The sequence below is a fragment of the Egretta garzetta genome, unplaced genomic scaffold (assembly GCF_000687185.1).
Source record: "Egretta garzetta isolate BGI_Z169 unplaced genomic scaffold, ASM68718v1 scaffold42, whole genome shotgun sequence".
Classification (NCBI taxonomy): domain Eukaryota; kingdom Metazoa; phylum Chordata; class Aves; order Pelecaniformes; family Ardeidae; genus Egretta; species Egretta garzetta.
In genome coordinates, this window is record NW_009258782.1 from 1,103,611 (window position 1) to 1,114,450 (window position 10,840).

Consider the following 10,840-nt stretch of genomic DNA (forward strand, 5'->3'; position numbering starts at 1 on the left):
GCCCCGTGTGCTGGCTGCCAAAGGGCTGGCAGGGAGGCCCATGCCCGGGCAAGCTCGCCAAATTTGCTTACGGTGCGGGCAAACCCCCAGCTGAGCTGGAACATGGAGGAGCCACGACACCCTCACACTGGGCTGGGATGCAGGGGGGGGTACTTGGGGACCCCCCCCACCCCAGGGAGCCAAAAGCACTGGCCAGCTGAGCCCTCCGGCCCTGCTTAATTGCTGCTCACAACAATTAAAGCAGACTCATCTGGGCTTTTACCCGCATCCAAACTCCCCAGAGAGCCAGGTATCCTGCAGACTGCTGCTGCTCTGAGACCAGAAAAGCCAGAGCTGACGCACGCCGGCGTTTTCATGCATTAGCAACCCAGTGACCGGACTGGAAAAGCAGGAGAACATCTGCAGAGCTCGGCAAATGTCTAGAAGTTGGGATTTGCCACTATTACAGCCAATTTGCTGGCATGGGATGCAGCAGGGCAGGAGGCTGTGAGGAAACTAGGGCAGTGTCTGGGAGCTGCTTCGTAAGCCGGGAGATGCTAACGAAACGTACAGCGTTATCTCAGCACCTTCCTCGCTTCGCAATTAGCAAGCCAGCTTGGGCAAGGCGGTTGCTTCGTTAAGCAAGGACAAGTGCTTGGGGAGTGATTCACCCCATCCCGGGCTCGGCAGCCGGCCATCGCGCTGGGCGCTCGCTTGCTGCACGCTCGACTTCTTAGGAGCGATTAAATAAACAGATCTTACTTAACAGCAGCGACACGCCGGGGGCGAGGAGGAAGGGAAAGGTAACCGGCACCTTGCTTCTGGGGAGCTTTGTTCCCCCTGGGTGTTACCTGAGAAAAACCCACGGTTGCTTTGTGTCTTTGTGCAAAAGTTCGGCTCCGAGCAGGAGAGACCCACGCCCTGGGAGAGCCGGGGCCGCCCAGGCTGGTGACAGGCAGAAGGCTCAGCCTTGGGTGCAAGCATCACCCAGCAGCCGGGAGACATGCACCCCCTGCCCTCCCGCTCTCTTGGTAGCCCCATGTGTAGGGACAAGACAGGACAGGGGTGGGAATTGCCACCCCAACCCATCTGCCAGCCAGCCCCCTGCCAGGAAGGTGGCTCAGCATCAGTTTGCCCCCAGCCACACCAGGGAAAAAGGCGAACGCTAGAAAAAAAAATAATCAAATGCACCAAAAACCCAAAACTTGTCCACTCCATGGGTAAAACTGCCCTGGAAACCTGGTCAGAAAAGCCTTTGCTTTTGCATCGCGCTAAAACCAGCATTGAATCACCATCCCTTCTGCCAGGCGCATGGGAGCGGGGTCCAAGGGTGCCCGAGCTTGGCTCGCACCCAGGCTTAGGGCTGTGCCGTGTTCGTGGTCCACAGGGAGAGAGGAGACCCCAGGGAAGTGGATGAGGAAGGCTGGAGGTGGGGAGGACAAAGGCTTTTGGTGCCTTTTCTTTTTTCCTTCTTTAAAAGCTTTAAAAAAAAAACCAGCAAAAAACCAACCATGGAGGGCATGACCTAGTGAGGACACGGTGCCTTTAGCAATGGCACTACCGACATCCCAGCAGGAACAGGAGGAATGCAGGTGCTTTCGTAAGAAAATATTTTCTCCCCACCCAAAGGAGGCCATTTGCAGTGGAAGATGCTATCAGCTCAGCTGCAAAAATGCGCTGGGGCCCTCCAGAGAAAAGCAGAGAGACATGAACCAGACTGAAGATAAAACCCATTTTCTCAGAGCCGGGGCTGCCCCTATGTGCCCGGGCTCCCTGCTTGGGGGGACATCCCCCCCCCCAGCCACCTCCACAGGGTCACGCTGTGGGATGTGCCCTTCTGGCCCATGGGTTTTGTTTCCCAAGGGTGAAGAGATGTTGCCCCACTGTTGTTTTTTCCCCACTCAGCCTTAAAAACAGGGCTAGATATTCAGAATTAGGTGCACAGCAAGGGGGAAACCCAGTGGAGGACAAGCCCACTGCCATCAGGTCCATGGGTGCTGTCCTGGGGTCACCACCTCCCCCTAAAAACCCTTCTTCGTACATATCCGGCTGGGGAGGAGGAGAAGAACCACCTCTCCCATGGTAGCATTGGCATAGGTGGCAGGAGATGGAACGCGTTTGGGAGCAGTATCACACGCTGCTCACCCACGGACACAGGCAGCACTGAGCTCAAGAGATTCATAGAATCACAGAACCATAGAATCCCAGGTTGGAAGGGACCTCAAGGGTCATCTGGTCCAACCTTCCTTGGCAAAAGCATGGTCTAGACAAGATGGCCCACCACCTTGTCCAGCCGAATCTTAAAAGTGTCCAATGTTGGGGAATCTGTCACTTCCCTGGGGAGATTATTCCAGTAAGAGGTAGAAAACACTACCTGACACATGGGCAAAGCAGGAAATTCTCAAAGCCAAGTGCACGGTTTGCTGCGTGGCCCAGGGCAAGTTATTTTATCACCATGGCCACCTCTGAGCTGGCCATGAAGAGCATTCCCCACTCCTTGGAGGGGCTGTAGAGCTTCTGCGGGGGCATTGGCAAAAGGGGTGAGTGATGCTCTGAAGACCAGCCCTTTGCTTCTGCTCAGGCTCACACCTCTGCCTTTGCTTTGCAGAACCTGCGAGTCCGGAGCACAGGGGGGACAGAATTTTTCACACGCTCAGCAACCAAGTTCAAAGGGGCTTTGGCCCAGAAGTTCATGTTTGTGGATGGGGACCGGGCCATGTGTGGATCCTACAGGTAACCAGTGGTGTCTCCTCTTGCCCACCCCATAGAGGCATTGGTCAAAGGACTGAACGTGGACCAATGTGGTGCCCAGCCTTGACTTTAGGACCCCATCCCAGACTCGCTCCCCCTGAGAGATTTTGCAAGGTCATCCTGAGATTTGGAGTGGGACCCAAGGGGCCCTCACCACTCCATGGCCAGGACTAGGACAGGCCTCCTTCTTGGAGGTGGTGGGATCATAGAATCATAGAATGTTTTGGGTTGGAAGGGACCTTTAGAGGTCATCTAGTCCAACCCCCCTGCAAGGAGCAGGGACACCGCTAACCAGATCAGATTGATCAGAGCCCCATCCAACCTGGTCTTGAATGTTTCAAGGGATGGGGCCTCCACCACCTCTCTGGGCAACCTGTTCCATGTGCTTCTGGCAGTGGAGGTGATGAGCACAAGGAAGGACAAAAGCACCAAACCGCAGCCAGTCCTGGCTCTCACGTTGACCTCAGCTTCTCCAGTTAAACATTTCCTACCCAAAGTCTATTCCAATTTGTCCAAGTGAAAACTTGCTTTGGTAGAAATAGCTCAGCCTCAATAAGCTTTTCAGCTCTAAAAGACAAGTTTCGTAAACATGGAACTGAAACATTTCCTACTTTCTGGCCACAACAAAAAACACATCCATTTATGAGTTGCTTTTCTTAACTAACCCAAACCGAGAAAAGAAAAGCGGCCAATGCCAAAATGAAAAACTAACTGGCCCACAGTTATTTTTACTTCAAGTTCCAGTGTGCTCAAGCAAAGGACTGAACGTGGACCAATGTGGTGCCCAGCCTTGACTTTAGGACCCCATCCCAGACTCGCTCCCCCTGAGAGATTTTGCAAGGTCATCCTGAGATTTGGAGTGGGACCCAAGGGGCCCTCACCACTCCATGGCCAGGACTAGGACAGGCCTCCTTCTTGGAGGTGGTGGGATCATAGAATCATAGAATGTTTTGGGTTGGAAGGGACCTTTAGAGGTCATCTAGTCCAACCCCCCTGCAAGGAGCAGGGACACCGCTAACCAGATCAGATTGATCAGAGCCCCATCCAACCTGGTCTTGAATGTTTCAAGGGATGGGGCCTCCACCACCTCTCTGGGCAACCTGTTCCATGTGCTTCTGGCAGTGGAGGTGATGAGCACAAGGAAGGACAAAAGCACCAAACCGCAGCCAGTCCTGGCTCTCACGTTGACCTCAGCTTCTCCAGTTAAACATTTCCTACCCAAAGTCTATTCCAATTTGTCCAAGTGAAAACTTGCTTTGGTAGAAATAGCTCAGCCTCAATAAGCTTTTCAGCTCTAAAAGACAAGTTTCGTAAACATGGAACTGAAACATTTCCTACTTTCTGGCCACAACAAAAAACACATCCATTTATGAGTTGCTTTTCTTAACTAACCCAAACCGAGAAAAGAAAAGCGGCCAATGCCAAAATGAAAAACTAACTGGCCCACAGTTATTTTTACTTCAAGTTCCAGTGTGCTCAAGACTTCAACCTTCATTCCAATTTGGGATGGGAGCTTTTTCTTCGACATTATTATTAATGTTTACAGCAGCGTGTCCCTGCTAGCACCATCAATCCCCCGGGGAAAGTCAGGGCTGGGGAGAGGAGTGTTATTTACCAGCAAGCACCCAGAGAGTTTCCAATGCTTTTCTATTCCAGCTTCACCTGGTCTGCAGCGAGGACAGACCGAAACGTCATCACGGTCCTCTCAGGCCAAGTAGTAGAGGCATTTGACAAGCAGTTCCAGGAGCTCTACCTCATGTCCAAGGGGGTGAGCCTCAAGTCCATCTCCATGGGTGAAGAGCCCGAACCTGAGCCTGTAACGCTGCCCTCTGTTGTGCCAGTGACCCCTGCCAACGCCGTGGTAAAGAAGCTGATAAACCCTAAATATGCCCTGGTGAAGGCCAAGAGCGCTGACCAGATCAGCAAGACTTCCTCTGAGAACCAGGACAAAAACCAGAAGACAGACAACAAAGGCAAAGCCCTGCCAGAGGGCCAGGCGGGCGACAGGCATGGTGACGTGGCAGACCTCTCCCTCCTTATCCACCCCGGCCTCCTGAATCTGGAGAAAGCCAACATGTTTGACTATCTGCCCACCTGGGTTGAGCCTGACCCTGAGCCCGGGAGCGAAGTCTTGGGTTACATCAACATTATTGACCCCAAGATAAAGAATGTGAAGCTCTCACAGATGAACCGCATCAAAGTCTGCGACGTTTCCCAAGCCAGCGCCCAGCACCGGCAGATGCTGAAGAACAGAGAGTTGGAGACCAAGAAAAACTCAGACCAAGAGCCACCTCTGTTGTCCCCCTGCCGAAGACAAGCCCCACAGACCCCCATGGAAGCTCCTGCAGCCCCTGCTACCAGCCCCATCGAAGGCACCAGCTCAACAACGAAGCAAGTAGGAACATTTGCCACTTCACCATTGGGCCACCGCTTGAAGCCGCCAGAGGAGACATTGGAGGACATCAAGCCCCCAGTTCCAAAGCCAAGGACCATCCCTGTTGGCATCCTTGTGACCAAGGTCATTACGCCCTGTGACAGCAGCGCTGCCCCGGTGGGTGACACACAACCACTGCCAGTCAACCACACGGGTACAAAGCAGGAACCGGAGGAGAACCCCAATGGAGCCTCAATGGAGACCTGCCATCTCCAGCCAGACCGGCCAGCAGTGGGACCACAGGAGGACAGAGGTCCTCCCTGCGCCCACAATGGGCTGGGAGAAGAGGAGGAGGAAGAGGAGGAGGAAGAGTACATCACTCTCAGTGACCAGGAGAGCTACTCCAGCAGCTCTGCTGACCACAGCTACCGCCGCTCCAATGCCTCCTCCATCTCAGATGAGTACTTCGAGGTGAGGGATCGCTATGGGCCGCTCCGCCGAACCAACTCAGATGTCACCCACAATGGGGAGATCCTGCCCATGCAGAGGAAGCTCAGCGACCCTCACATCAGCCGGGGCACCTTCCTCAGCCCCTTGGGAAGCCTCCCATCCCTGAAGCACGTCCGTGTGGAGGACGTCACGAAGAGGAGGAGCAACGCTGTGGAGATTAGGTGTGTGCTGCCCCGCACCATCCTGGATGGCAACAGCTCCTACCCCAGCAGCACCGCTCAGGTAGGACTTTTTGCTATAACCTTCCCTATGTTTCTCCACCCTGCAAAGGTTGCAAACCTGGAGGTGACCCAGCCAGCTCAGCCAAGGTGTGGTGTCATCCCTAGCTTTGGTGTCGCATCCGAGATGCTGAGATCAGACTCCCCATAAGGGAGAATAACGCCCTACATGCAGCGATGGTAGGAGTCACCCAAGAGGTGCTCTTGGTCAGGAAGGTGGTGGCCATGCCACAGCTCTTAGTGCCTGGGATTGCAATGGGAATGGCTGGTAATTTGGGGAATTAAAGATTATCCCATGGCATTGGGCTGTGGGACGGAGCCCAGCTGTATGGCTGTGCCCGGAGCCGCTGGGCTCCATCCCAAAGCCCATCAGCGGTGGCATCATGCCCAGTCAGGGACAGACTGTGCGTGCAGGCGTGTCCTTCTCAGAGTTGTTTTCTAGCTCCTTGCAAAGGTGATTAGCATCAAAGTAAAAGCTCTCGGACACATAATTAGGCAGAGCAAGACAGTGGAGAAACAGGGACGGCAACATCTGTGGGTGAACCTTGCAGTCAGCAGCTTTGCGGCTGATCCACGAGTGACGCCAGACCTTGTCACCCCGCCGGCTGCGTGCCAGCACCCCGCTGCAAGACCACGGGGTGCACACCAGCATCCCTGCTGCGGCAGGAGCATCAACCCATCGAGGCGGGGGGATCGCAGGGTCAATCCACCCAAGCACTGCAGCCTCTTGCACCACCACCAAGCATTTTGGGTTTCTCAAGGCTCCCCACCCACTGTTTTTAGGGCATTCAAACCCCCAGGGCTAAATCAGCAGCTGAAGTCACTGAAGCCACTTGAGGTTACCCCAGCTGAGCATCTAATCTGTGTTTATGGGGAATTAAATTTACTAGCCCAGAGTCCGCTTGCTTCTCCCTTCGCAGGCAGCGACACGGAGCTCAGAGCAGGGTTTTAATCCTCGCCCATCAAATTACCCCTCACGCCCTACAGGGCTGTGCAGGGCGAGGAGCACCGAGCCCTTTGATGCTCTGTGACCCAGGTCCCGGGTGCCACCTTGCTCCGAGTGGCCAGGCACGTTGGTGTTCCTGCAATAACTTTTCCTGGCCCTCTGATGAAAGGCGGATCATTAACAAGCCATCAGGGTTAGGAAAGCCAGTGCTCAGCTGATGGAAACGTGCAGAGAATAGTTTCTCCCGTGTGTAAAAAAAACAATAAACCCAAGCAATCCTTGCTTAACTCTCTGGAAACATCAAATCCAACAGGAATCACCATCAACCCCCGCCAAATGTTTTTATTCCGTGTCCACGTTTCTTATGGGCTGGCCCGCAGCCCAGCGCAGCCCAAAACACAGGCGGAGGCTGACTCAGGGCAAACGTCGTGTTCTCCATCCCACAGAGAGCACAGCACCCGAGTTATCCCTGGAGCGTTGCCTTGCCTAAATGCACACAACCCCATTCACACCCCGCTGCGCGGCCGAGAGAGGACAGCAGCCCTGGGTGATGCATGGCAGGCACAAGGAGAGCACCAGGGATGCTCAGGTCCTCTCCTGTCCCTCTCCCTCCTGCAGAGCCCCCAGGTCCGTGCAGAGCAGAGGTTTCCAGAGAAGCTCCCCTCCCGTTCATCACTTAGCGACAGGCAAAATATCCGTCCTGCCTGTGCAGTGGTGGTGCCCTTACCTGGGTACAGGACCCTGCTGATCATCCCCGGCATGATGATAACGAACAAGGGCAGCATCTTCAGGTAGCTGGCCAAGATGGAGCCGGCCTTGGCGTGACTCAGGCTCTTGGCAGAGAGCGACCGCTGGACGATGACCTGTGGGAGAGCCGAGCTGGGTGGTGGCGCAGCCACCAACACCTCCTCTTCCACATCAGCCTCCTCCTTGCCAAACTGCATCCTAAGCACCCCCAAACGCTGGAGCCATTGGGCCCAAAGGCAGCGTAGATGTCTACCCAACCCATGGGTTGGGTTTCTCTCCAGGCCAGCGGTGGGTTGGTGTTATGCCGTAGCACCACAGAAGCCCAGTGCAACCACAGCAGCACAGCCTCCTGCCACTATCAACCATTCCCCACCACCATCCTCTCCCCTCTTGCCCCTTCTATTCAATCTCCTCCCCAAAGAGTGCCCACAATAAAAGGGGACACCGAGCCTCCTGCCACAACTCCATCACCCACACTGCTCAAACCATCAACCTCAAAGCTCTGGCCAAGCCATGTCCATCCATGATAGAGCCAGCTCTTGGGCTTTGAGGCAATCTCTCTTACATAGGCAACATGCATAGGAAACAATGACTTTAAAAGAGCCCAAACTCTCCCTGAGGGCTTACAGAGAAGTGCTCAGCACCCAGCAGGATTCGGCTGCTCCAGAGCAAGCACCGGCTCATGCCATGGTGGGCAGGAGAGACCAGGTGCTAGTTCCTGGGGTGAGATGCTCGGAGAAGCTGTGGTTTAACTTCTGCCCAGAAGCCAGAGCGTGTCAGGAGCCACAGGACCCACCACCCGGCTCAGTCACCATGTGCACCCCACCAGGCACATGATGGCCTCGAAGGGAAGCGGAGCTCAATCACCCTTAGCCCTCCCCACCTGAAGGCATCTCAGACCTTAGTGCTGATTTTAAGCAACATAGTTAAATCAATCCAGCATTACCTAAGCTAAACTGCTTTAAATGCCGCCCTCCTGGTCAAAGCAGGAGGTGTCCACCTGAGGACCAGGGAGGCCATTGGGACAGTCGGGCTGGATGACCAAGCACCGGGATGATGCCAGCGGAGGTGCGGTGCTGGTGGCATGGCGGGGGTCACGGCAGAGGCAGGGGAGGGCGGTGCAGCCAGCAGCAACCGCGCTCGCTAGATCCCATCTCACCCGGGTAGGTCTGCACGGGGTGCAATCACACCTCCAGATTGCGGCACAGACACACCCAAAGAGGAAGATAAATATCTGGTGACCACAGCCCCATGTTAAGGCCTTACCCAGTCCAGAATTAAGATTAATGGTGCTCCGACCCGATCCAAACGTGTCTCTCAACCCAGCAGCCGCCCCCGCAGTGGTTTTGCAGCTCACTGTTGCCTCCTGATCCCACCTCCTCTTCCCAACCCTCCATCCTTTCATCTAATCTTGGTAGCCACCTAATCCCACAGGCCAGGTCTGGATGACTGAGTGCTCTTTGGGCCTGAAATGAGCACTGAGGTGATTAAGATGGGTGTTCAGGCTGCAGCTGGAGAGAAGGTGTTGAGATGGATGCCACTGGTATCCTTGGTCCTAGATCTCCAGGCGGTCGTGACTTGGCTTGGGACAGCCTCTGGGTTGTGGGGGAAGGGGCTGCTGAGATGCTACGATGTGCAGGACAATGCGTTGCCAGAGCCAGAAATGGGAGGACCAGCAGTGATTAAGACTTGAGGCAGTTTTGAGGTGCCACTGGTCTCAGAAGAATTTGGGCAAGGGAGTACACCAACTGGCAGAGGGATTTGTCCATGGGGACCAAGCCCGGGGCACAGATGCGCCAAGGGTTGTCCTTGCAGTGGAACAGCATCCTTACAACAGCAGTAGCTCATCTCTTTCTCTGCTCTTTAACAAACAGGGGACGCACATCTACCGCTACCGACCCAGGACCCCCGCAGGCAGAGAACAAGGCAAGGAAGTCTCCTGCTCCCCAACGCACGAGAAACCCCCCGGGGTCACCAAATACAGAGGGGATGGAACCGAGCCCAAAAAGACCATTGCAAGCAGCCAGTCCTACTGGCAGAGCAAAGCCTTCAGCCCCAGTAAGCCCACGCAGCCCGGCCACCTCACATCAAGCAACCCCAGAGCATCAAGCAAACGCTTGACCTCCCTGCCAGAGAGCCAGAAGACAACCGAGGAGATGAGGACACCCTTTGGCATCCCGCTCTCCAAACTGTCCCAGTCCAAGCACCTCAAGAACAGGGTTGCGGGAGCCCCGGGTGCTTCTATTGACTCCAAAAAGAAGCCCCCCGAGGCCACTAGCCAGAAGGACCACTAAGTGCTGAGGAAGGTGGACTTCCAGGGTGAGAGCGGTAGTAGAACGTGCCTGGACCCCAGGCAACGCCGTGTTACATGGGACAGGGGAATCTTGTTTACATTTACCTGGTCGGTGCACCAGTACCACGTGGCCATGATAGACAGCCCGAAAGTCATCCCGGTCCAGGGCAGATCTCCAGAGACTGGGTCTCGGAAGAGGTGCATTGCGTCCGCTCTGGGGAGGTGGCAGGTAGTGTTGGGAACAATCTTGGACGGCACGGCTTTTAAATAGGCCTCTTCCAGGTTGGGGTAACCTCCGATTTCATTAAAAGCTGGAAAGCATTGTTGGGGGAGGCTGGTTAGAGTCGAGGAAAACCCAACGGCCTGCAAGATCTGCTGGCAAAACACTCGCCAACTCCTTAACTCAGACGGGCTGCCCAGAGATGGAGGGCTCGTTCCTGATCCTGTTTCCTTCTAGTTATTTAAGAGACTCTTCTATTAACATTTTGCACAGCGGGTCCTGTTACAGTCCGCCCTCCTCCCTTCGGAGGGTGACCCGTGTCCTGGGAGAAAGGCTCCTCAAGGGACCCACCTCTTTTAGCCTTGTACTGTAAGAGCAACCTGTTTATTAAAGCTCACGGTCCCAGAGCAGGGGAAACTCGCTTAGGACTATTAAAATGCAAGATTAGGTAGCCTTTGGTATACTACAACTCTAGATGCCATGGCACAAGTGTCTGGCCAAATGTTTTTTACCCTTCTGAGCGTTTCCCTAGCATTCCCCCCCCCCTCCAAGCTCCATCCTCAAACCTCCAGCAACCAGTGTGGGGAAAGAAAAAAAATAAAGAAAAACCGACCCTCTTTACTGCATTTTTCCTAGGAAATGGGATCCAAGGCCGGGCCTTAGCCTGAGCCCCGCTGAGGAGTATGTGCCATGAACAAGCCCTAGCAAGTGAGCCTCCGAGCTCTTGGCAGCTGCCTTGGTGCTCCTCCCGCCTGCACCACAGCCGCCAGCCCCTGCCAACCAGCCCCAGGCTCTGCCCTGC

At 54.9% G+C, this 10,840-nt stretch overlaps 1 protein-coding gene across 1 annotated transcript in view; it reads left to right on the top strand.

The window, feature by feature from the left end:
* FAM83G (family with sequence similarity 83 member G) overlaps window positions 1-9,819 on the top strand; it is an 18,187-nt gene extending 8,368 nt beyond the window's left edge. Inside the window, exons 3-5 of the mRNA XM_009649435.1 lie at window positions 2,588-2,712; window positions 4,387-5,836; window positions 9,400-9,819. Coding sequence (XP_009647730.1) covers window positions 2,588-2,712; window positions 4,387-5,836; window positions 9,400-9,819 — 1,995 coding nt within the window. The remainder of the gene's footprint in view (window positions 1-2,587; window positions 2,713-4,386; window positions 5,837-9,399) is intronic.
* Window positions 9,820-10,840: the final 1,021 nt, after the last annotated feature.